Source organism: Biomphalaria glabrata, chromosome 11 (genome assembly GCF_947242115.1).
Source record: "Biomphalaria glabrata chromosome 11, xgBioGlab47.1, whole genome shotgun sequence".
NCBI classification, from domain to species: domain Eukaryota; kingdom Metazoa; phylum Mollusca; class Gastropoda; family Planorbidae; genus Biomphalaria; species Biomphalaria glabrata.
The window spans coordinates 5,837,890-5,865,875 of record NC_074721.1 but is presented as its reverse complement, the minus strand read 5'-3'; the positions used below and the strand labels follow the sequence as shown (position 1 = coordinate 5,865,875).

The 27,986-nt window shown below is 35.3% G+C and overlaps 1 protein-coding gene across 3 annotated transcripts; it reads right to left on the bottom strand.

Annotated features, from left to right (window-relative positions):
* Positions 1-2,265: 2,265 nt before the first annotated feature.
* LOC106072493 (uncharacterized) lies at positions 2,266-27,677 on the bottom strand. 3 transcript variants are annotated; one of them, XM_056004360.1, is made up of 5 exons: positions 27,520-27,677; positions 24,954-25,096; positions 22,902-24,693; positions 7,304-7,475; positions 2,266-5,471 (listed from the first exon to the last, which is right to left on the bottom strand). In XM_056004360.1, exons 2-3 carry the CDS (start codon positions 25,091-25,093, stop codon positions 23,340-23,342), a joined length of 1,494 nt encoding a protein of 497 aa, XP_055860335.1. In that variant the 5' UTR covers positions 25,094-25,096; positions 27,520-27,677; the 3' UTR covers positions 2,266-5,471; positions 7,304-7,475; positions 22,902-23,339. The 3 variants fall into 3 exon arrangements, with proteins under 3 accessions (XP_055860335.1, XP_055860334.1, XP_055860336.1); XM_056004359.1 differs by having other exon boundaries at positions 24,954-25,124; positions 27,520-27,676; XM_056004361.1 differs by lacking the exons at positions 22,902-24,693; positions 24,954-25,096; positions 27,520-27,677 and adding an exon at positions 10,384-10,918.
* Between the last annotated feature and the right edge of the window lie 309 nt (positions 27,678-27,986).

Here is a 27,986-nt window from a genome sequence, read left to right as displayed (position 1 = left end):
ACCTCCAGCTGTCTCGTTCTGAGGCTGCACGTCTAAGCTGGTCTTTGAAGCGTTTCCGTGGTGCGCCTCTGTTACGTCGATGTGATATATAGATCAGCACTTAGACCTATTTAGTATTTAAATTCCTATTAGCCATTAATGTTTGGTTAACAGAAGTTCGCTCTTCAAATTAAACAGTATAAAGCTGTTCTAGTAGTATGCCTCCCCCCCCCCATTTCTTTTACAGTCCAACATCAATATATAAATGCAGCCAGGGCCGGTCCTTACAAATGGCGGGGCCCAATTTAATGAATGCTTGGCAGGCCCCTCTTCAAAATTTTGTTTACAATAACAACTAGTGCTATTAATAAGGTCATTATCTCAACATCTATTATACAACTGCATGGGAAGCAACTCAAACGCAATACGCGCCGGTGGGTAAATTGAAACTACGTCAATCGTACGATACACTAAATATGTTCACCCTTTAAGTCATACATCTTTCAAAGCCCGTGACAAGAGCAACAGCTCATAGTCATACACCTTCAACTTAACCTATTCCTTAGTCTGTTACACCATTGGGGCACCATACAAGAACTGTTAGTATTTTTTATCCAGTCCTCTCTGTCCTATGCATAGGTATATGCTTGATGCAAATAGCGGGTGCCCTGCTAGCCTCGGGGCTCAATTTAGAACAATCGGTCAAATCGGCCTAACGCCGGGCCCGAATGCAGCTAACAATATGAATAAGCCTACGTCTAGAAGCATGTCATATTTGCGAAGACATTAATACAGAACTTGTACATTTAAAGTTATTGACCTTGTTTTATTTACATATTTTGTCACACATTTTTGAAATGTGGACGCCCCACATTTGTAAATCTGGACTTACCTTCCCCTGAAAAAATAATAATAAGGTTTTGCATTGTCTAGCTTTTCAATACGGAATCATTTAAATGAGAAATGTCATAAAAGAGACATATAGTCTTATTCTACCAGGAATAATAAAGGTAATACCCTTCCTTTTAAGTGTCTCGCCAAGTTAAGAAATACACTTTTTACAAAGATAAATATCATTTCTGTCTTTCTGTCTGGCAAAATTTGTACAAGTGCTTTCTTCCACACCCAATATCGAATAAAGATGAAATTGTGCACAGTTATTTCTTTTATTGACAACGCAAGAATTAATAAAATAAATATCAAACAGACAAATATTAAGTAATATTTTTTTTTTGATATCTCGATCAGAGGAAAGAAATTGTAATTGACAGAAATGGTGACATATAAGCTGAATTAGTTCCCTTTTTTGTTCGTCGTTGTCTGAGATTTAGTGAACACAAACCTGAAAAATAGGGCGAGATTTTAGAAACAATAGATAACCAGACAATCTTCCTTGTTCATAGGCTCTCCTCTAGCAGAGTGTTGGATTGAGAAGCCTGAGAAGGATTTAGACAGGAGTACGAGTTTAGGTCGTCTCCCCTCCCCCCTTTTTTTTTACTGTTATAAATGCTTTTTTATTTTTTTTTATATAATTTCTCTCTCTCTCTGTCTTTCTCCCTATCTAATATCTCTATCTATCTATCTATCTATCTATCTATCTATCTATCTATCTATCTATCTATCTATCTGTCTGTCTATCTATCTATCTATCTGTCTGTCTGTCTGTCTGTCTGTCTATCTATCTATCTATCTATCTATCTGTCTGTCTGTCTGTCTGTCTGTCTGTCTGTCTGTCTATCTATCTATCTGTCTGTCTGTCTGTCTGTCTGTCTGTCTATCTATCTATCTATCTGTCTGTCTGTCTGTCTGTCTGTCTGTCTGTCTGTCTGTCTATCTATCTATCTATCTATCTATCTATCTATCTGTCTGTCTGTCTGTCTGTCTGTCTGTCTGTCTGTCTGTCTGTCTATCTATCTGTCTGTCTGTCTGTCTGTCTGTCTGTCTGTCTGTCTGTCTGTCTGTCTGTCTGTCTCTCTATCTATCTATCTATCTATCTATCTATCTATGTAATCTCTATCTTTTTTCTATTTTTGTATCTATGTATCTATCTCTATATCTATCTAATCTATCTCTCTATCTATCTCTCTCTCTCTCTGTGTGTGTATATATATATATATATATATATACAGAAGAGAGAGAGAGAGAGAGAGAGAGAGAGAGAGAGAGAGAAGATTCTGTAATACTTTAATACATTAGAAGAACAAGAAAAAGAAACTAGAACACCAGTACAAGAGAAGCGTGAGAGAATGCAAGAGAAAAAGAGACAGGAAGAGAAACAATGATCAATGATATTTCAACAAAGATTTATTTACAAGGACATTCAACATAATTTAATAGAAACAGACAGCAGTTGATTTTCCTTTGTTCTGAAATACTCAGACACTTTATCCGGAAGTCATAAAATAAGTACAATACCTTTGTAACACAAAATGTGATTTTTGTAATTTTTGTATTAATTTTTGTTTTAGAGCGTAATAGGTTTGTATTGATGTCGATACTAATATCGTGAATACTGTGAATACTTTTTAGGGGTGTTAAGGGTATCTGTAAGGTCAGTTGTCATCATCCCCTTAGTTGATATAGCAACATGGTATATAGTTATTTTAGATAACTTTCATAACCGCTTTATCTACAAGCTTACGTTCCCATATTTTCTATGAATTTCTATTACAGTTCTCCTTATATTATAGGATAGTGACACGACGATGTCAGTGATGGTAGCGTTTTTTTTTTCTTTTTTGTCAAAAAAAAAGCAGATCAGGGCGATTATACATAAAACACTGAACCATAATCTTCAAATACAAAAACAAAACTTAATAAAATACTCTGAAAGACACAAAGATAAAGTCACACCCTTCGTCCAGTATGCTAGGACAAATTTGTACAAATACTCCTTCTTCCCTAGTGCTATTAGAGCATGGAATGGGTTGGCTGAGCTGGCCAGGAAAATCAGTGACTTGGCAGAATTTAAGTCATTGGTTAATATGCATGACGCGTAGGACGTAATCATCTTCTTTTTTTGAAGTAACGTCTGTATTATATAAGATAAGATGAGATTAAAATCCACCAAAATAGTCCTATGGTAGAATAGTAAGTGATCGGCTGACTCGAGAAACTCTTATTATTGTTATTATTATTATTATAATGATAAACTTGTGTATAACTAGAGATCTTAATAAACGTTAATGTAAATGTCAAAATTAAACATAATGACATTTTGATTCAGGAAGGTTAACTAGAATCACATTAACAATGCTAGGAGAAATATAATCTGTTATTGAAATAGCTATTAGTCTTTTGGTCTTTTGATGTTAGATACAACCCTATACAATTCAACTTAACCAGCTACAAAGGGCCATAATCACTTTGGGAGACACCCGACAAGTAGGAGTTGTCAGGCAGTGTTTATCTTCCGTTTTTATGTTTTAAACTTTTGACATGTTTTGACATTATAATATACATTTTTACATACAATTTAATTCCAACTTCTGAAAATGTTTTCTTTTTTAATATACAAAAAGGCAATCACTTTTTTTAAACATCACATCAATCTATAGGCACTAACAAAAAATCCATGAATGAATCACGTGATAAAGCACCATATCTTATACCATTTAATAAGTATTAAATGTATCAGGCTACTCATTTAACCTACATAGTGATACTAATTTCGCTAAACCCTTGGCTAATATAACCCGCATACATCATTGGAAGATACCCCATTTTTAGTTTTTAAGAAGACAAGCATTAAATCTCGTGATACTGTTACTTGTAAAATGGTGGTACATATCTGGAATGCCGTTGCAAACGATACAGTATGACTCGTTTTGTTGGGTGGGGATTGAGGCGCCGTCATATTCCTGAACCCGGGTTTACTGATACGTTTCTACGCCATTGATTTATGAAGAGTATGTTTCACATATTCAACAGAGCATAATACAACATTGGATGTAGGAATCAAGAATTTTCACAATTGAAACAATGTCAAGTACACTATATATTAAAAAATCACTGTCACCAACTAAAGAATTCCAATTAGTTTGTTCTACAATCCAAAGTGCTTAGAAATTTGATTTTACGGGAATAAAAAGTGCATAAAAAGTACCGTATACATTCTAAAAATACATTGCTAATCATCACTTCCAAGTTTTTGCATACCGGAGACACCAAATAGCCAGCTATTTATAGTTATCCGCCATACTTGAAAATACTCAATTATTTCTATGCTTTACAATCCTAGTAGTTAGACATGTGAATAAGACTCATAGTCATGGTCCTCACAATGAGGTTCCTGTTCCTCATCACTAGCTTCTTCGTCTGAACAATCTTCTCTCTCTAATTCGAAATAGACACTATCAGTTTTACTGTCATCGTTTGAGGCTACAGGATCTACATCTGAGGTAGACACAGCCGATGCCATACTTGCAGGTGACTGAAGCTGTGTTTGAGATAAACCTTGCTCTAGTAAGAGTGCATTCAAATAAATGTGTTGATCTATATTCAACGTGGTTTTGCTATTGCTTAGTGGGAACGTGGCCCTATTTCTGGGATCGGGAGTTACCGAAGCACTGGCGGAAATATCCGAGGGGATATCTTCGTATAGTTTGTCGTGGTTAAATCCCGAAATAATCCGGCCGTAATTTTCTGAAGAGTTTTGGAGTTTTGATGTAGACCTAGAGTTCGAGTCGATAGTTTCTACACCGTCCCCGGAAATGTTGTTATTTAAACTAGTTATAACTTTAGATGATTTGTTCTCTTGCTTTAACAAGTCTGGCAATTCATACGTAAGTCCATCTTCATTATCCAATTCCTGTTCAAATGATAAATTGTCCTGACCGTTGGATACAACATTTGAATACACGCTCCTCTCCTTTGTTCTGTCTTCTTTAGTATTTGTTATCCATGAACTAGTACCATCTTTGTTTTTACCATCTTTGGTCATGTTAGAAGATGGCTTTGTAATATCATTGCACAAATAGGACTTAGGGGGCGCCACAGCGCGTTTTTTAATAGACTTCTGCTTTTTTCTTCTCCAAGCGAGAACTACCACGATGCTGACGATTGTAGCCGAACCTAAGACGACGCCGACAATGATTCCGATTGTACTGTCGGACAAAGCCTCGTGAGGCTGGATGTACGCTGTTGTGTTTTTGATGAACGAGTCGTTTAAATTATCTGAACATGAAATGAAATAGATGGTAGAAGACTTGTTATCGTTAGGCTCTAAGTTTGAGGTATCCGAAAAAAAACACTGAAATATCTGACTGCTGTTTGCGAAAATCGTCTGGCTGTCAATGCACGTGAAGCGTAAGAATATATTACAACGAGATTCACACGAGACGTTAAAGGTTTCCCGAGAGGATGAGTCTAGTACTTCACAACTAGTGTTGAGTTCAGGAAATTCCAGCTCTGGTGTTGATGTTTTATCATTAGTTTCATTTGTAAAAATTTCACATGTTAACAGGATTCTTTTATGCAGACAATCAACTGAACTGTCGATTTAAAAAAAAAGGAGCGATCATAAAATATGAAAACTAAGTAATAATAATAATAATATATATTATTATCCAAAAGGAAATTAGTCTTACAATGTGTGTATTGCACCAAGCAAAACATTATAACCATAGAATACCAGAATATGCATTCACAACAGACTCACTCATAATCTACATGTGAAAAGTTTATATCAGTTTAACTTTATTTAATGATACGATTGCCAGGAAGGCAAAAATAGTATTTGTGTCTGTCTGTCTCTGCAATCAGTGTCTTGTCTCACTTTTGTGAAAAATCACAAAACCCTGACTCAAAGGGTGATTTTTTTTTCTAGAATCTTTCTAGCTTTCTTCTGAATATTTTTCTCCAAGAGCTCCCCAATTGTGGCTTTCTTTTTTTTTTTTTGAGGGTGGGGGGAGGTTAATAACCTTACCAACAGCATATAGGATTTTATAAAGTTTATTTTTATTTTTAGTGTTGAAATAGAAATGATAATAAAAAAAAAGATTGAAAAAAAGAAAAAGTTAAGTAATACATTATAACGTAGATAATTTCTTTTATTTTGTGTGTTGTTTGTATTAGGATTGAAGCCTATTTATTACTTTGTTATTTCTCAATGAGCTGCTTCATTACTGTGCGCTTGAACTTGGCTTGGCTTGGCTACCTATGAAGGGGGCTCGAGGTTCGACACCCGACTGGGGCAGAGTTGTGTTTACTGAGCGCCTAAAAGCAGTACGGAAAACCAACTCCTGGATACCCCCTCCCCCCACTGGTCCACAAAAGAGATTGGACCAAAAGCGCTCTGAGCATGCTATAAGCATGAAAGTAGCGCTATATAAAAGCTATAATAATAATAATAATAATAAATACTTATTGTCGATGACCAAACATGGCAGAAAAAAAAATCTATAAATCGCTAGCTTTTTGGTGCATCAGGTATTTTAAAAAATTATTTTGGGACAATTTCTATAGAATCCAATGGTCTAAGCTCTTCTGGTCGTAGTAAAAAGAATCGTTCTTTCAGACCTTGCAGATCTGTTTCTTTGGCAAAAGGTTAACGAGCATGGTGTCATGTGGCCAGCACAACGACCTACCGCCTTTACTTTCCCCAACTGAAGTCAGGTACCCATTAGTGTTGAGTGGAATATTGGCGCCCTAAAAACCCGAAATTGAGAAATCCCAGTCTTCTCGGAGATTCGAACCCAGGGCCCCAGCTTCTAAGCCAAGTGTTTTACCACTCTGCCATTCTTCCGTTCGTAACGCAAAATAATGTAAATAAGGTGGGAGCAATAGACTTTCTGCCAACGAGTAAAAACTTATTATCTTAAACATCTTCTAGAATCTAGATACTTAAAAGGCGGAACTATTTCAATGCTGTTGTTTTTCCAGCGACCGAAATAAAAGTGCTATTTTCTCCAAGTAATAAAATAACCCTACGATTAATTATCGTTGACAATGAACTTCAGTATGAACTGTATGTACATATTAACTCTTTCTCTCCGTTATTATTTTTCCAACTTTCGAAGGAATTCTCCAGTTTTGTTAATTACTATTTCACTACCCTGTTATGATTAGGCTTCAATAACTTTGTTGTTTGTTATCAGAAAATGTTGTATTTGATATAGCATTAAAGGGAAATGCATGCTCTCTTTATATAACACAAAGTAAAGTTTATACAATCCATTAACTTGTTTTAATGAGGTCAAATCAACGATGGTATCGTCGATTAGGAGAGAAAGAGTTAAGAATAGGTTTCATTTCAATACTTGGTACTAGATATTTTTAACAAATCATTTTGTTTTTTAAATTTATAAATAAAATATTGACTTACTCATCAGAGATACTTTGACCATTGGACGCTGTGTTTTGGGGATTTGTTTGTGAGGCTACACTTGCTACAATTACGAGCAGAATAGTTCCGACTCGTACTGCCGTGCCAAGCATGACTTGAATTCCAAGTATCAGGAACGAATAGAAAACAAATGGTGTTTAGCTTTCTAATGCTGGTAGAAGAGAGGAACAGTTTAAAAAAAAATTAATTAATTTATATTTTATAATCAATAATATATTAAAGTGTAAGAAAACAAAAGAAGAAAATAATAATTGGCCAGAATCGATCCATGCCATTTGATTTATTATTGCAACGCTCTGTTAAGTTAGCTAACCAGCCATACTAATATGTTCGAGATCTTAGATTGAAATCGGATCTATTCTGATCGGATATTATTGAGTCGGAGTTAAGGGGTTGCGGTGGCTGAATGGTTAAGCACTTCCGAACGTTGGGTCCTGGGTTCAAATCTCAGTGAAGACTGAAATTTTAAATTTCAGGATTTCAAGGGCGCCCCTGAGTCCACCCAACTCTAATGGGTAACTGAATTTACTTAGGGAAAGTAAAGGCGGTTGGTCGTTGTGCTGGCCACATAACATCCTGCTTGTTAACCGTTGGCCATAAAAACAGATGACCTTAACATCATCTGCCTCATAGATCACAATGCTTGAAAGAGAAACTTAATTTTTTTTTTTACCGAGTGAGTCCTTTTATAATTTTTTTTTCTTCTTTCTGCGTGTTTACACTTGAAGAGAATGTACGCTCACATGAATCGCATTATGAATAACACATCAGCACTAAAGGCCTTTTTAATTTGAGGATATCTTGAAATATAGACATAAAGTTAAAATATAAGGCTAGCTTATTTCATGTACTCCAGCCATTGTCTACCTTAACAATCCAATTATATTGACGCTATTAACATCTACATTGGAATTGAAACATATAGAAATATATTTTCATTGAAAAAAGAGGGAAAATAAAATGTACTTATTGAAAAACTAAGTAAAGTTATAAAGAACTCCTTTCAGACCTTGCGATCTATACGGCAAGCGATGTAAAGGTCATCTGTTTCCGTGGCCCACGGTAAACAGCACAATGTCCAACAGTCTTTATTTTTCCCCAAATAATGTCAGGTAGCTTTTAGATCTGCGCGGTCTCAGGATCATCTTAGAAAAATCCGAAATTCAGAAATTCTAGAACCACAGACCCCTCGTCCGACGGCTCGAAAGCAAATCGCTTTGTCACTTAACCACTACACCATCATTCCAAAGTAGAGTTGTTTTCAAGATGTCCATCATCTCTTTCTCTGGTACTTTTAATTTCAGCGTTGAGAGAGAGAGAGAGAGAGAGAGAAGAGAGAGAGTGAGAGAGAGAGAGAAGAGAGAGAGAGAGTGAGAGAGATAGAGCAGAGAGAGAAGAGAGAGAGAGAGAAGAGAGAGAAGAGAGAGAGAGAGAGATGTAAAATGTGTATTTGAACCTGCTGGTTTACTATTGGTTTCTTCATTCAAACCAATCAATCGACTGGCCTGCTGATGTGTTTCCATCCGTCACGATTTTCACGCAATTAAACACGTTTAGCTGAAAGGGACAAACACTTCACAGTTTACATACACACCTAAATGTGATCTTATAACACAAGACAGAACTGGACATAAGAATATTATGACTACTATGTGCACATACTCACATATCCTGTTATATTCTTAAAAGACAGGTAGGAATACCTTAAAGGTTGTTTTTTTTTCCCTGAAGGAGTGTTGCTTTTAGTTGGAGATACACTAAACGATGGTGTGTTTTAAAGGTTCTTTTGCATTTTGTTGATTAGTTAGTTTTGAAATCATGTATTGGTAGTAGTCTTTTGAAGATGCCTCACCTAGCCCTCCCCCCCCCCCCCAAAAAAAAAATGTACACATGAATGTGAATGCCTCCCGGGAATTTCGTGGTTTTCTAAAGATAGAAAAATTTCAACTTTTTATTGAACGTTTTGAAATAATTTTTTTGTTTGTTATGCAGGGGACAGTACCAGGGGATACAAGAAGAATCAGAAAATTGAGCGACAGAAATGTAGGAGGCTATCGATCCTTGAAAAATAGCCGATAGAGATAATAAGTGGCGTCCTGTAGCTTCAATAAACTAAGAAAATAACTAATACTCACAGAGAACTGAGATCGAAATCTAGGACATATCTAAAATTGTTATGTGGATTTGACGTCCCACACGCCTGAGAACTTAAAATATTGATTTATCTTACTGACATTCACTGCTGTTTATAAATGTTTGTATGATTACATTTTTTTGCGCAACAGTCCTCTAGTATTTCATATCGTCAAACCCAAGATTCTGAAATTACTAAATGTGCCCTTGAGTGTTAGAACATGCCAAAAATTATCATTTTCATTTTGTTAATTTTTATAATTGTTTTATGATTCGGGTTCGTCGAACACTGACTACTTCTTATACTGTATTATCTTATCTTATTAAATGCAGACATTACTTCAAAAAAGTGTCACAAGATCAATCTAGTCATGCATCTTAATAAAAGACTTAAGTTCTGTCAAGTCACTGTTTTTTTTTTTCTGTTGTCATAGCGTATTTTAAATTCCGCAGCCTTATGAAATCTTGCGAATCTCCAAACTACTTAGGCTTGTGTTATGGTATGATTAGGAATTAATTATTTGTTTCATAGGAACTTTTTGTCAATAGTCAATAGTCATTTCCTATGGACTCGAAGATGACTGTAAAGTCCAATCCTCGCTTTGAAAAGCCGGCCGCATACGTGGCATGGGTGGGTTGGGTCAGTTGCAGATAGGCATGCTTCTTCTCTCAGCTTTCTGTTGGTTCGGCTTTCTTTCACCCTGGCCACTCTTCCTGCTTCAAATCTTGAGACTCCGAGAGTCACAGCTTCAAGCCATGAGGAGCGATCGAGAGCTAGTGCTTCCCAGCCGTGAATGTCGCTATTTCATTTCTTAAAGGAGCTATTGAGAGTCTTTATAAACTACAGTAATCTAAATAAAATTGAACAATATCCAATGCTTTCAAGGTATTGCCACCTTGCATATATTTAAATTAATTTTACTTACTTTTAAAAATGTTTCCATAAAGCGCATCTTAGAATCCTCTAGAAAAGTGAATGACTAGACTAAAGCGGTGCATTGAAAGAAGTCATATGTGCATATTAAACTGGATTATATATATTTAAAAAAAACGAAAACAAAACACGCAGACAATAATTACTGCAATACTATTAACACTTGATTCAGTATAATTTTCTAAATACACACACTCTTGATTGGATTTTATCACTTCAATTTCGCACATAAAACACCATCAATCTTTTACGGAAATCTTTAAAAAAAACTATTACTATATATAAATATTATTTCTGAACAATTAAACCTCACAAATATGAATGGCGTCTATAAATATCCGCATTAAACCTTTTCCACCTAATTACTTAAGATACGATATCGGTAGCTCGATAACTCAATCCAAGAGGAAGGTTCGGAAAGTCCTGTCCCTTTAACTAGAGGGAAAGGGCGGGAGAAGCATAAACTCGTCGTCTGCCGCACAGCGCATGACATTTCATTGGGAGATTTTGTTTGACTAGTCCAATCTTTAGTGACTGCATTCAACTGTGTCACAAGGGAAGCAGGGAGTGGTGAACAGAGCGGAAAGCTAACAACAGGATTTATCCAAAGGTTTCAGTTTTCCTGGAATCTTCGACTTCCAAAAAAAAAAGAAAACCAATACTTTAAATCGCAGTCATATAACTGGATTAAATATTATGATTTACACGAAACAATTTTTTATATATTTTTTATTTCTTGATAAAATATCAAATGGAAGCTAGTTAAATAATTATATATATATATATATACGATTTAATTAGATAAATAAGCCTTAATTGTTTGACTGTTGTATTTGTTGATTTTAGTTCTAATGATGATTGCGACACGTCTTTACAAGTTGATTCTTACTTAACAACATAACAACCTATTTCAAGGGCGTAGCCAGGGGTAAGGGCTCGGGGTTCATTAACATTAAAATCTCACCTACAATAATTAAAATTAAAGCTAAAAATCAGTCACAAAATTCCCCGCCCCCCTCGAAGTACAGTGAATAACTGATTTGGTTTTTGAACTAAAATTTTTTAATGGCAGGATAATGCACTGTAGATACCTCAGAATATGCTTTTTTTTGGTTTTAAATACCGAAAATAGTGCTCGGACCCCACTGAGGAGCTCACAGCCCTCCTCAGACCTCTTGCCTGGCGAGGACTGAGTGTATTCTGTCTTTCCACTAGCTCCAGCAAGAACCTTTTCTAGGGTACAAAAAACGTCCCCCACAAGAATGTAATAACGATTAATTAAGTAAACACACACACACAAATACATACATGCATACATATGTATATATATATAATATGGGGGAGGATCCTCCCCCCACCAAAAAGAAAATCCTGCCTATGCTTTTCGTTAATTAAATTTTTTTTTGGGTGTGTGACTCTTCTATAATTATATAAGTCCATAATTTAGTTTGTCTAATTTTATTACAACCGCATTTAAAGATACCACAGAAATATAATAAATTCTGATTAGGTTTTATAAATCAATGTTTAAATGGTTTCTCACCTGAACTATGGATTTCCCTAGAATATATGTGTTTTGACTTGAGATGTGATTGATGAAGTCTGCTGACGACAAGTTTGTAGGTACGATGTTTAGCCATTACAGGAAAGATGACAGAACGGATAGAGAAAACAATGCTAATGATTTGCATGAAGGTGTGTTGCGTGCATATATGTTAATGTGAGTGGTTTTGTATATGAATGTGTGTGTTCTTATGTGCGCTGCACGCGTGTGTGTATGTCTGTACATACGTGTAAATGTGTATGTCTACATGTGTTATGTGTGTATATTGAGCGAGTAAATGTATGTGTGTGTATGATTTGGCTATTTGTATGTGTGTCACCTATGTATGTATGCATGTGCTAATGTGAGTATGCATGTCTTTGCGTATGTATGTGAGTGTGTTATGTGTATGAGAATGTGTGTATGTATTTGTGTGTATATGTGTCTACGTGCAGAGGTATGTAGATAAACTTAGTCTAAAATGAACAATGGCGTTGAGCAGTCAAAGCAGACGAGAAGTCAACAAAAAATATAAACACAACCATATTTGGTTCATACATATGCAATATCTATAGGCCTTGTTTCTAGGTCACAATCCTCATACCCACATGAACCAATGCATTCTTAACTGCTCTTTTCTGATTTCATGACATCAGTGGTTCTCCATCTGTATTGAAGACTTTTATTTAACTTATTGAGACCTTTTTCTTTTCTGATTTCATACCATTAATGGTTTCCCTTCGATATTCAAGACACTTACTGAGACCTACTTCTTTTCAGTAGTTTTCCTACGGTATTCTTCCTACTGTGACCCTATCCAGAACATTAAACAATCTAAAAAAAAATGTTGGTTCACATTTGGCCAATAATGATTTTTCAAATCACACTTTTTCGCTATGAATAACCACACACATAGAAACCTAAGCGCTTATCGACACGCCTCATTTCATTTTCTGACCACGCCTACATATTAATAAAAAAAGAAAGAATACAACGTGTGCAATGTTTCAACAAGCGTGGTCGAGAGTGCGCTTGAACTTGGCTTGGCTTGGCTACCTAGAAGGGGGCTCGAGGTTCGACACCCGACTCGGGCAGAGTTGTGTTTACTGAGCGCCTAAAGGCAGCACGGAAAACCAACTCCTTGATTCCCCCCCCCCCCTCCCCACTGGTCCACAAATGAGATAGGACCAAAAGCGCTCTGAGCATGCTATCAGCATGAAAGTAGCGCTATATAAAAGCTATAATAATTAATCGGTAAGCATTGGGCAACATTTGTTGGGCAGTGTGCTGTGATAGGTCTCCAATGTACAGATAATAAAAGATGTTTTTTGGTTTCTTTGTAAAATACTTACTTCTGGCTTGCATTTCATCTACTTCCTGGTCCAAACCTCTCCCAGCATGCATGGACTTAGGAGACCAGGTCGCCATCCGTTTGTAATTTAATGTTGTTGTTTTCTTCATTATAACCCCTGAATTTTAGACGTTATTCACTTTAAATCTCACTATCACACAAGACAAACATGTCAACGGATTCAAGTCCAGACTGTCTGACACGGCCAAGAAGTCAACATTATCGAGAAGCTTTATTTCGTTCCAGTGTTTCTAAGGTGTTTAAATATCATTTTTAGAAAGCCACTCGCAGGGGTTGCTGTCATACTCTTCCGATGTAGATTTTTATAGTCTTGAAGTTTAGTATAAAAAAAATATAATAATAATGAGAACCTCTTAATAAAGAGGGGTGGGGACTTCATTGATAGTTGTTGTCATGCGATATGTCGTAGCGTGACATGGGCGTGTGATGGGAAATGAATGTTGGATGACCCCCCCCAGGGGCGGACTAGGTATTAAAATCGACCTTTACATTTGAATTAAATATATCCGGCCCCAAATTGCGTGTTATGATATGCATTCGTTCATCCGTGTCATTATAGAAAACAGAACAGACGCATTCCAAAAACATATTGTGTTTCTACCAGTAGGTAGTGTGGTAGACTTCACGGTATGTAAATGCATTAAAAATAATAATAATAATAATTTAATTTATAGAGCACTGTTAACAAACAAACTGTAGGTTCAGTGGGCTGTGATAACATCACAAACATAAACACGAGAAGTAAAATGACAAACTGATCTATAAAAAGTTTTAAATAGGTCTTAATGTTCTTCTTGAATGTTGTCTGTCTTAAGTTCAATGGAAAACGAGTACCAAACCCTTGGTCCGTGTATTCAATTAAACTATTGTACAATTGAGGTCTTAATTAGTAAAAAAGTAAGTTAAGTTCCCCTTTCAGACCTTCTGATCTATAGGGCAGATGATGTAAGTCTTAATTAGTAAAAAAGTAAGTTAGGTTCCCCTTTCAGACCTTCTGATCTATAGGGCAGATGATGTAAGTCTTAATTAGTAAAAAAGTAAGTTAAGTTCCCCTTTCAGACCTCCTGATCTATAGGGCAGATGATGTAAAATGTTTGTAAAATGTTTGTAAAATGTTTTACAAGTTTCGGATGTTCCTTCAGAGTTGAAGATAGTTTATTTCCTAGTCCAAACCTCCCGCAGGACGACGGGGGATGGGAGCGGGCAGGGTTTGAACCCTCGACCATCGATAAATCTGAACGACAGTCCAGCGCGCAAACCGCACGACCAGGCAGCCATGTTTTTTGTTTACGGTTAACGGGTGTGGCAAGCATAACGACCAACCGCCTTTACTTTTCCCCAAACTAATGTCAGGTAACCCATTAGCTAGGTGGTCTCAGAGGCGCCCAAAGGTCCCGAAATTAAAAACATGTCTTTACCAGGGTTCGAACCCGGGACCCTCGCTTCAGAAGCCAGGCGCTCTACCGCTCAGGCACTGAGCCTCCCTCTTTATTAGCTGGAATTATATTCTTACAATATGATTCTCAAATTGCTATGGCTTCCTTCAATCGCGAAGCGACTATGATTCATCTAATGAAAATCTCAATTTTTTTTTTACAAATTACTAAAATTTTGTATTTTATTTAAATTTTTATATCGACATCGCTTTCCCCGCCCCTCACACACTATTTGTTTATCAATATTATTCTCAATCTATCGCTGTGTTTAATACGATAATGATTAAGCATGGCCTCTAAATAAATTGTATAACACAAGGGAGAGAAATCATTTTTTCCACTGCAACCTTTCATTAGCAGTTGTCTACCATGAAATAAAAAAAAAATAACACAATATCTGGCGAGTCTATCTTATCTTAGAGTCTACGTAATTCAGCATCCTGGATTACGAGAGAGGTTATCATCTGATTGCTATGGGTTAACATACATAAATAGACATGCATAAATAGATATATAATATTAGTTTATGGCTTCAACAAATGATTATTAGTAAGTTTTTGTTTGTAAAATGTTTAAAAGTTTCTGGCAGAAAATCTACTTCCCCAGTCAGAACCTCTCGCAAATGTGGCAGCGTGCACGGACTTTTGAGAAGACAGATTGACCAGGTCGTCATCCGTTTGTAATTATTTATTTTTTTCGACGTTCATTATACATTTTTAAGCCCTTGAATTTCATCTTTACTCAGTTTAAATCTCACCGAATTACACTAACTCACAAGACTAACAGGTTAAAGGATCCGCGTCCAGTTTGTATGACACGGTCAAGAGGTCAACATTATCGAGAAGCTTTATTTTGTTCATTTATTTTTTTTAATATTATTTTTAGAAGACAATTGTGCGAACATACCGTACAAGCAAATTATAAGTAAAAGAAATTATATTGAAGTATATTAATAATAAAAGTATGGTGAATAAGTCTGTGAATGTCTCTTTACATGCATTTTCAGATACGTTTAAACAAATGAGAAATTTTAATATTTTTTCAAACAAACTTTTATTTACAAAAGTGTTATTAAGAAATCTTTTGTCTCAAATGTTAACGGAACGCCATGGGCTGCTTAGTGACAAGTAATAGACAAACTCAATCACAAACTCTATCACAAACAAGCAGGAAATAAACAGTCATACTGATGGACTAGATTTCCCAATATCGGACCACAAAGATATTGATAGCATGATGCGTCGATAAACTAAAATGTCTCTTAAATGCTACATGGACTGGCTAGTAATGTGGGTCAAGATTTGTGTATGTGTAGATGACCAGACCCAGACCCTTCCGATGGTCATAAAGAAATGTTTTAATAGACAAGTAGGTAAGGACAGAATAGTTTTATTCATACAAAACAAAAGTACACTACTGTAAAGTATATATCATGTGGGTACAATGAGAGAGAAATGAGAGTCTAGTCCAGTGATTCCCAAAGTGGTCTATATAGACCCCCAGCGAAGACTTCCAAGGGGTCTACGAAAGTGAAAAAACAAATTGGGGGTCTATGAGATGTCCAAAGGGGTCTATGATAATAGATATCATTTAAGCAGGTCGTGACTTTAATTTTTACATCCCATTAATGTAATTCTTCACGCTAATATATAATGTGTACCGAAGTAAATCCTTTAAATATTTATCATTCTATTCAAACGAAAAATTGTAGTATTTAATTTCAATAATTATTTAAATAACTTAATTTTATCTGCATCGATTATTTAAAATTGTTCATTCATTCCTCATAAAATATGACGATATGAAACTTATTTATTTTAATTGGTTTAAATTTGAATTTCATCAATAACAAAAAAGATAGATCTCTATAACTTTGTATGTAGCTTTAAATTACTTTTTCACTTTTCAACTCACTACAGATAGAAATTAGTTATAAAAAATGTTGATCAATTTGAAAAAAAAAAGAAAAAAAAATTAAACAGTGGGTCTACCGAAAACCAGAAACATGGCAAGGGATCTACGAGACAAAAAAATTTGGGAACCACTGGACTCTAGTCCAACCACAGTTTTACATCTGATGGTAATAGTTGTCAATAATGCTGCTATTGGAGAAGATATAAAAAAAATGACAGTTTGAACTATGTGAGAAAATAAATCGCACTTTGATTGGTTGAAGATTTTAAAATATAAACAAGAAAGACAACAAAAAAATTCTTTTAAAAAAAGCATATACGAAGCGTGGATGTATTAATTAGTTTGGATCAGTTATGTAATTAAATTTATAAAAGATCTAGACCGACAAGAATAAATCCTTGCGATTAAAATTTTTTTTTAACAATTTGTTTTTGTTAAGCGCTTTTTTCTTGCTTTTCATCATCAGGGTTTAATCCACGAAAGTGGAGTGTGGCAGGAGACCTTTTTTTGTAACCACCAGTTTAGAGTCCGCAAATTTTAATGGCTTGACCCTCCACTAGTTGACACTAGTCTCCAGGGCGGCAGCTGATCTGTTCAACATAGGCTATAGACCCCGACAGACACAATCCCTACACCAGACGAGCGTGCAGGGGGTTATGTCAATCAGAGCTTAGCATTTTCCCCAAACCTCACCAGCAGAACTCTGCACCAGGAGAGCGTGAAAGCCTGCTAGGAAAGTTGGAACGCCCTCAACGTTAGCCCTTTTCGGAACACCCCGAGAGCAAAGAGTGAACTCACGCCAGTTACCAGAGGACATCACGAGGAGGTCGGCGGGCTCTGTCACCCTTTCTCATGCTTTTAGCTTTCTCACTACGCTATGATCCTATCACTTGTCTGAACCAGTTGGAAAAACGGGGGAGGGGGGGGGGTAAAGAACGCGACCTCTGGGTAAATTTTATCGTAATCACTTTTTAAAAGTATTTACACACACAGAAAAAAATGTTGTTGGTCTAGATCTTTTACAAATTTAATTCCATGACGGATCCAAAATAATTGATGCATACGTTTTTTTTAAAGTTTTTTTTTTGTTTTTTCTTGTAAAAGTTGTATAACATTGTATAGTTTGTTATGTATGCTATATGTGACGATATATTTGTAAATATATTTTGACTATTTGATCACGTTTATTTTGGCCTCACTAACGTGTAATATGAGCTTAATGAATTGTAATAATAAGTATTAAGAATAAACTAGGAATAAAAGAGCCACGGGGCATTTACATCATTGGTGTCAGAAGAGCTAATTTAAAATACGTATTGACAAAAATGTCAAAATTGCTATTGGATACACGAAACAAAAATCAATCTACGTACTAGAAAGAGTAATAGGAATAATCATGAAATGTAAAGTGTAATTAAGGTCATGGAATATGTCGGTCTCGTCAACATGTTCATATGTGTGTCCCGAGCCTGTAGCAGGCGTTTGAAACAGCCGAACACATGTGCTAGTCGTGTGTGTGTTGACGTGCAAATAAAATGACTGTGTAGTATTCAGCGTGTATGACGCGATGGATGCACATGCGATTAGATCTATCTATGATGGGATGTATTGATTATGTCCTACTTTTTGAGGTTTTATTTTTGCTTTAGCTCTAGCGTAATTAAGAGAGACTCGCCTGTTTGAAAGCGTTAAAGAACACGAGACATTATCACAGACAGCCGCGGAGTGTTATCTTGTGCACATTAACTCTTATTTTGTAGTATGTACTGAGACACAAGATCAGGGCCGGACTTAGGCAGTGGGCCCCGCATTTTCTTAGGCCCCGCACTAATTCTAAGTGTAAATTATTAAATTTAACCATTATAACTTATATATAATAACAAGGTTTCCTGAAAATATCCTGAAATTATTAAAATTATTCGAAAAACCATAAAAATCTCCTGAAAAATAGACAAAATTATCATTTTGGGGTGCCAATGTTACACGCGATAAGAAAAATAAAAGGACATAGTCGGCTTTCATTTAATCAAATGTATTGCAAAGACGAATGCATTTTCTAATACCAAATCTTAATTTTGATGTTATGCTAATCCTTATCCAGGTCCCAGACCGGGCCCCGTGCAATCCGTTTCACATAGGGCCCCACAATTGTTAGGGCCGGTCCCTACATAGGATAATCCAACACTGAAACTCATTTACAGACAACTTTAATAGGTTTTATTATTAGACATATTTTAAATAGATAATAAAATAAAAGGAATAACAACATGACAACATGATTACAAATGTATTATGAGACATCATAATGACAATGTAGAATAACAATTATGTATGAAAGATTCTTGATACAGAAAAAAGTCTTTATTCACATATATATATATATATTTATATACAGATTTAAAAAAAACAACTTTTTTTCAATCTTTGGCTTTAATACAATAATATTTTTATTAGAATACTGTAAAAGGTATAACAGAGCATTTAGTATTATTATACATGAATAAATAAATATTGCAGAAGAAGTACATATCATGACATGAGAGTGAGTTAAATCGGTAATGTGGCACACATTACGAGAATGACTCGAAGGGTTAAATTAGGTTTAAGCATCACTTAGATAGAGAATGTAGAGTTTATGAGCTAGAGTAGTGGATATATAACCCACGAGACAGAGTAGTGTATAAATAGACCATGAGATAGAGTAGTGGATCTATAACCCATTAGAGAGTAGTGAATATATAACCCACGAGATAGAGTAGTGAATATATAACCCATGAGATAGAGTAATGGATGTATAACCCATGAGATAGAGTAATGGATGTATAACCCATGAGATAGAGTAGTGAATATATAACCCATGAGATAAAGTAGTGGATATATAACCCATGAGATAGAGTAATGGATGTATAACCCATGAGATAAAGTAGTGGATGTATAACCCATGAGATAAAGTAGTGGATGTATAACCCATGAGATACCAAAGTTCCTATTAAAGTTGAGATCTAAAAATTTTGACGTTTAAAAATCTGCCAAGTCATCACGAAGATTCAAACCCTAAAATCCTCGGTTCAGAAGCTAAGCACTTCACCTCTCGCCCACCGCGCCCCTAATAGCATGATGCACGGGTGTTCTATTTTAAAAGGATTATGTGCTCTATATTGGTTTACCCAGAAATTATCTTCTTGGATTTCATAGAATGAAGTCTTCGTTCATCGGAGGCCTATGAAGTAACCTATCTACCTTCACCTTGATGATTGGTAGGCACTTATTTCGTATGGGGGACGACCGTAGACCAAATGCAATCTTTTTTTTTCATGATCAGATAGGTGGTCGGCGTATCAGAGGAGGTCCTTAAACACGCTTTAGGGACAGGTCAGGTGCCAGCTTGCGTTAGCAGTTATAGAGATATTCTGATAGCTAGTGGATTTTGAAAGACAATCTTTCAAAAGCACTATTGAGACATAAAATGTTCACAAACAAGCAAAAAAAAAAAAAAACGCGAAAAGAGAACTTACATCCAACACCGATAAACATTGGTTCAGTTTATATATATATATATATATAGTTCGTCCATCGTGGTTCGATGATGACCACTTTGTCATCCAGGGGGCTGAGGGCTTTGCACTGGGGTTTTATGCCTCCTCATGTGGCTGGTGAGACCTATGTGAGCCCGGAATGTTCGGCCGCACACTGGGCAGGTTATTCCAGCTGGAGCTAGTGTCGTTTGTCTTGCTTTTCTTTTCTGACGTTTTTCTTCTGCCAGCGTTGTTCTTTTTTCCTCAGCAACCTATGCGCCAGTTTTCACAGGTTCAGTCTACATTGGGTGTAGCAGCTTATTGGTAAAAGGCGTTTTGGCGCAGCCGTTTTCACGCGAACCGTTTGGGCTTAAGAATTTATGACGGTAACTTAAAAAATACTTTTTATAAAATAAAACTTTACTATACTATACTTTAGTAAAATAAAAAGTATGCATTCTGCCCTCCACCACCCCTTTACCGCGGAAAAAAAAAAGGTCTAATAGTTTCGACTATTCATTGAACGCATATTACAAATAAAAAAGGTAGCTGACGGGTCACGTGGTATGTTCTCGGGGGCTTTTGTGTCCATGGGAAGTTTGGACATGGATGCAATCATCTTCATATATGGAGAAACATGAAAAAAAAACCCACAAATGATGAAAGGTCAGATTTCTACTTCAGACCAAGACTATGACATGATTTTTCACCCAGGCCGACATCGAGGTGTGCGGAACAAACAAGTTGGCATTCCCCAGACTTTTCTGGTTTTTTTTTTAGTCTGATACACCATGCATTAAATAAACAATTCTCGTGTATTAACTAATTGTGTTAACTGTTTCATGTTTCTTCTTTGTTTGTTTCTTTGACAATATTCAAACCCAGACACCCATTATTATATTATAATATTAGTTTCATACAAATTATTTCACAGCAAACTTAAACCCCATATCTAGTGAATTTTTTTTTTTCATTTACATATTATGTGCATTTGAATAGAAGCACACATACACAATATAGATATGTATCACATTTTTCTAATTACATAATAAAATTAACTTATATAATGTGACTAAAACGTATTGCGCCAAAATGTCCAGCGCTAAAACTGTTGCGCCATTAAGGCCGCGCAAGGGCGTCCTAGTTCTCCAAAAAATATGTGTGGTCTAGGTAATGACTGGGTCAGCATAGCATTCTTTTTACAAAGCTTTTATCAACTCACTCTGTCTGTCTGTCTGTCTGGTACAAAGTGTGTACACGTTATTTTTCTCCCACCCTTTATCGGATCAAATTTAAATTTTTTGCACAAATATTCACTGGCATACACAAAACATGAATAAAAAAAAATAAACACACAATCTGTCAAATAACTACTGGTAATTAGTTATTCTGTATGATACCGATAAGGGAAAATAATTCTTCAGTATTCACAGGTATGGCTAAATATCTAGAGCTTGTCCTCTTATATAGTTGTTCACATTATTTCTCTCACACCCATTTAAGTTGAAATTTGAAGCAATTTTGTATTGTACCTAACAAAACATGAATCAATTTAAAAAAATGCCAATTAGTAAATTAATAATTGGTTATTAATAATTTTCTGCGGTATCAAATTAGGGAAATAACTTAGTATTGATAGATGTATTTGTATGTGCGGAGTTCTTCCCTTTAGATAAGCTTCTTTTTTTATATTTTTATAAAGTATTTATTATATTTTGCATATGCTTAAACAATTAACAAGCCTTATTATTGAAAGTTGAAATTATGTTTAGTGTGGAGGTAATCTTGCAATACATAAGAGCCTCTGTAGCTTTGCATGGGTGTACGGATAGTTTGGTCTTACATCCATTTTTAATTCATACAGATTCATGATATAGAACGATTTTTCTTAAACTGAACAATGTCTGGATTGTACATACTTTAGAATCAATGTTGCATCATAATTTAGTGCTTTTATTATTTTATTAATGTAACAATAGCAAAATATATCCTGTTTATGAATAACAGTGTTAATTTAATAAATATGATATTGAAGTCTATTTAGTTATAATTCTGGCGATAGGATATGCGAATGTCTATTTAGATTTTTCTCGAAAAATGTTATTTTCAATGTAGATTTTTTTAAAACAAAGTTTTACACATAAATTATTTTTTTAATATTTCATTTTTGAAAGGTTAAAGAAACAATGAGCTTGATGGACTGCTTTCGTGCCAAGTGATGGACGACGAACTCTATATCACAAAACAAAGCGGAAAAGAAAAGTCATATTGATCAAATTACACTGACCACTAACTGATATTGATCATCCAGATTTTACACTAACGGACCACAAGAATATTGACACAGTGACAGCATGATGGGAAAAGCAAAGAGACTTAGTACTGCCTAATCTGATAACTTCTCAGATGACTTCAAATATGTCATTAATTGGAGTACAATGAGAGACATGTATCTTTAATTACTTAGAATGACTTCACTGTTTTCAAACTGATTAATGTTCAGTTGATGCTCACTATAAAAGAAAACATCCGTACATGTATAATCATTTAGCGAAATAACAGCCCCAAAAAGATTTCTAAAACGCCTGCGCAATGGGCACCCATTGTACTTTCACTAATACCAATCAATCAATAGACATTCCTTGCATGTATGTATTACTATTTGCTAAAACCTAACTATAGGCCTTATGTACAACTCATTATACACATATAATATACATGTATACTTACAGATACAATACAAGGTTACAATTTTTAATAGACCTTTTAGTGAATTGTCCTGGGATGACACTTAGTGAGACACATTGATGAGTCTTTATCAACACTTTAAAATGGAATCACATCTTTCGTGGAAACACTTTCAATATTCATTCATACATATAATTGGAACACATTGTGTTATTCAATAGAGATAATAAATACATTACCCTAATCAGTAGAGTTATTCAGATCAAGTATGACTTGTCCAAGTTTAGCAGTTCAAATGTCAGACCAAGTCATTTATCCAACTCAAGGGTTAAGCATTTTTAAACATGTGAAAGGATCTTATTTAGCCAAGACTGTAGGTCAGTAAGAACACATATAATCCCACATAGCTCTTTGGTTTAGTAGTTTATCATTACAGTTGTACATGGTACTACACTGAGAATAAGCTTTACCTTTGTCTGTTTATTTCGAGTTGTCTTCTAGGTGATCATATTCATGCATTAATTCTTTCGTTTCTTCTCCTAACTTGTTGTACTCATGAATAGACAGAGTGTCTTTCTTTTTATTTTTTTCCGGAGCACCCACCTTAGGATCACTGTACACTGGCGGGGTGTTGCTGAGTTTATAAGGAAGTTCTTGATCATTCATAGAGTAAGTAGTACTCTCTAATTCTGTGTATTTATTAGTGTAATTATTACAGGAAGAGATTTCAGAATCATGTAAACTTCTCGGAACGTGGTAACTGTCGTCTGGGTTACTATATTCTGATGTTTCTGGTGCATAATCCGACTTTTTCCTTTTCCAGAATGCGCGTTTACAAGAAAGAGAAGACGACTCCAGTTCTGTATATTTGTCACCACTGTTTGAATTGATTTGACGGGGATCATAATAGCTGTCCACGGGATTGCTGTAATCAGATAGGCTGGGGTCGTTTGGGATATCACCATTTGGTTTTTTATCCTGTTTCTTATTCACGCTGTAAGGAAATGGGTAACTGTAAATGTTGCTTATTCCGCTGAAGTTACCATCATTAATCCTTCCGGGGTGGGGTCTTCCACAATTAACCCCACTGAAATTAACATGATTACCGTTGGTATTACTTCCGGGGTGTGGCATTTCATTATCTGGTAAAAACCGAACTTCTTCGTATCGCGGGATTGTCTTCCCTGAAGGGTTTAAATTTGAACTTCTTCTTTGTCTCCTTCTACAAACAAGACAGTAAATTAACACAGAGGCACCAGTTATCACGATCAAAGCCACTACGATGGAAGCAACTATCACAGCCACAGAGGCATCGGAAGCCACCTCTTTACTTTCTGTTGTATGGACATTTTTTAAAGAGGAAGTCTCTACGCCGGTAAAATCTGACAGGGTATCGTCGTAATTTAACCCCGGGGTAGTTCTGAACATCCTTTGCTCTTCAAGTGCGTTGTCAGAGTTAAAATCTATGGGATCTCGCTTTTCTTCAATCTTCTTGTAAAATGTGATAGACCAAACAGAATCGGATTCACCCTTGCAAGTACGTGTAGTGCTAGACAATGAGGTGTCATTAAAGAACTCCCCAGGTTTCAACTTTAAGCCAAACAAGTCCGTATTTTGCGAGGCGGGGCATGTCATTAAGACCTGAATTCTTCGACATTTGAACGACCTGTCTTTCGAATAGTATTCACAAATGTATTTAGGGGTCTCTGCATTGCTCGTTGGCTCATGACTGTATTCTATACCAACAGACTGAACGGTGAAAGTTAATCCTTTTTTGTCTGCCCCATCCATCGTAACTACGTTTGCCCTTGGGTCACTTAGATGGGTCAGAATTCTGAAAAAAAAAAAGTTAAATAAAAAATTAATGTATAATATAACAAGTACACCGATAAATATTTTCTTTTTCTCTCTATAAATATGTATAGTTTTCTTAGTCTTATATATATAATAAGAGACTACCTTCTAAAAAAGTAAACTATTAATTTATAATGAGCCTGTAAAAAGAAATTAAATGAAGGGGGCGACTCTTTCAAGTTCCTATAGTAACACAAGAAATAAATGGGGAAAAAAAGTTGTTAGAAAGTTAGCAATTACTTTTCAAACATTCCTTGCGTGAACTCGATGTCAAAATAGTATCCCACAACGCCATAGTCTAGTCTCATCACAGCACAGTGTATCGGCTGCGAGAGTCCTAGCAGGAGCAATGTAACGATCATCCGCAGTCCCATCATCATAGCCTGTATCCAGGAAATAACCGAGAGTCCCCTGTTAAGTCAATGCAAACAATAAAACATCAGCTATAGTATCCTACAAATAATGAAATAATGATGCTTAATCTACGCCCGTTGGCCCTCATCCGGCCCTTGTCCTGTCACGCCGAAGCATCAGAAGCTCAGCTCCAATGAACTCGATCGAGCTTTTACAGTGATACGTCCCGTGACACGGTTTCCGGAGCTGCATACGACCCCCCTCCCTCCCAGGCCGCAAAAAGGTTGGGCCCCAATGAGGCGCAAACACCGGAGGGCAGATCTCACAATGGAAGCGAATTTAAGCGAGACCAGTCGTTAGAAGGCCTGAACACTGAACTGCAACGTCACAACGTATGGGCAGTTTAGACCAGTAGCTCTTTGTCACGTCGTACAGACTATAACGAATGGCATTGATTTAAAACGTGCAGAGGCATACATAAAGGGAAATGCTCAATACATTAAGCGCGATGCGTTTGGAACAACTAGAAATAAGGGCCTAGGAAGCCTTAATGTTGTCAACGTTGTCAATGTCTGTCTTTTAATGGTAGCTAACGAAGGCTTCTTGACTCAGACTTGCTTTGCTTTTCCTTTGGTACAACAGGATTCCCTAGATCTATACCGCTCAGCCCCCTCCCTCATTTAAAACAAACAAAATAAAAACAAATACTTAAAAAAAAAAGCAAAGCTTATCTTAGGTGTAGTTGTATCAATTAGTTTAGATCAGTCATGTAATTAAATTTGTAATAGATATGGACTAACAATAATACATCTGTGCGATTAGAAATATTTTTACAATTTTTTTTTTGTTTTTGTTTAGCGCAATTGCTTTTAGCTTTCTCGGTACGTTATGATACTATCACTTGTCTGGACCATTTGGAAAGGGGTATTGGGTGAAAGACGGGGGTATCTGGGTGATCGCTTTTTAAATGTATTTCTTTTAAAGTGAGCGACCTGAATTTGACCTCGAGAGCTAAGGCCTCATCAAGCCAACACGGTAACCACTGAGCCAAGAAGCTGCTTTTGAAAATATGAGTTATTGTTATTTACAAACTTGTCTTTCTACTAACAATAAAGGGGACTAATGCAGCTTATACCAACTTATCTGTCAAGAAAAATTTCTTGCCCTTGTTCGAGATACCAAACATAATAATTAATTAGCTGTTTTTTTGTTTTGTTTTTTTTCTTGCGTTGGCATCTAAAAGAAATGAATGTACAATTTGAACTTAATCCGAGGTTGGGTGTCGGAGATATAACGTGTCAAATCTTGTTACTAATCAGACAGACAGAGTTGATATAAACTTTGTTTAAAAAAAAAGACTTTTATCTATATCTAAATTTATATGTATATGTAGCCTATATCTATATCTATATGTATATCTATCTATATGTATATGTATATCTATATCTAAATTTATATCTATGTCTAAATATATATCTATATCTAAATCTATATCTAAATCTCTATCTATATCTATATCTAAATCTATATTTAAATCTCTATCTAAATCTCTATCTATATTTATATCTAAATCTATATTTTAATCTCTATCTAAATCTATATCTAAATCTATATCTAAATCTATATCTAAATCTCTATCTCTATCTCTATCTATATCTAAATCTATATCTAAATCTATATCTAAATCTATATCTAAATCTATTTCTAAATCTAAATCTATATCTAAATCTATATCTAAATCTATTTCTAAATCTATATCTATATCTAAATCTATATCTAAATCTATTTCTAAATCTATATCTAAATCTATATCTATATCTAAATCTATTTCTAAATCTATATCTAAATCTAAATCTAAATCTATATCTATAGATGGTCCAATGTTCCAACACTGCAGTCCTGGTTTAGACCTAATGATCCTCATTTCTGAACATTGACAGTTGCATCATCACAGGCTATAATTAGGACACCAACAAACATCTGCTACATATGCGACCTACGTAACTAGTAGACCTAGGTACATTTAAAACCGCACATCTTTTATCAGCATAAAATAATATGGTACTATAGTGTAGTTATATTAGACATTCATATTGTAACAAATAGACCTAGATGTTTTAAAATTACATCCAATTACATTGATCCAGATCTAGGCTAGTTGATGAGTTAAAAATAATGTATCCAGCAATGTCCATTATATAGATAAAGATCTTGATCCAGATGTATTAAGACGTCAGGATTCAGTAACTGTATGACACGCAGTTTATATTTCGATGCATACTCATACAATAACAATGATAAAATAATATGGTTCAACTAGTCTAACTTATAACAATTGTATAGTTCAGTAATTTTATGATATAAATGAAAATGTATTCATGCATTTCGTGTAGAAATACAAAGTCATACAGATTTTAGATTTAAGGTCTAATTATCTAAAATATTGTCTAACCTGTAAACGAGTTGAATAACATGTAAACAAATCTAATTTTAAGGTGTGTTGTGTTTATAGATCTAAGACGAAAAGCACAGCAGTCGAAGCAAGGGGGATAAGCTGATATAATCGACAGTAGTAGATGCAGACATGAATCACATGCATAACACAGCTGTGCTATAGCCTAAATCTAGAGCTAGTATTTTAGACGGCTCCTAACTCCTGTAAAAGTAGGTCACAAAACGTCTGAGACACACAGGAAGACTTAGCCATGTTTTCGTGTTATTGCGCGCCAGTGGAGGTTTCAGTTTTAAATTAGGTCAATACAAGGGCGGTAACACTTTATAAATTTTACACATAGAGACATTTATTTTATGTTTTGTTATCTACCTTGATCAGTGTAAAATATACACATTCTAAATAATAATAATTGTTACTAGATGAGCAATCATAATTTAACAATTTATAATTCTATTGATCAACAT

Bases quoted from the DNA above. Each gene is read 5' to 3' on its own strand.
- LOC106072493 (XM_056004360.1), bottom strand. From the start codon at position 25,093: ATGATGATGGGACTGCGGATGATCGTTACATTGCTCCTGCTAGGACTC. The intron at 24,694-24,953 runs GTAATTGCTAAC...TTTTTTTTTCAG, and splicing joins ACGCAAGGAATGTTTGAAAA to AATTCTGACCCATCTAAGTG.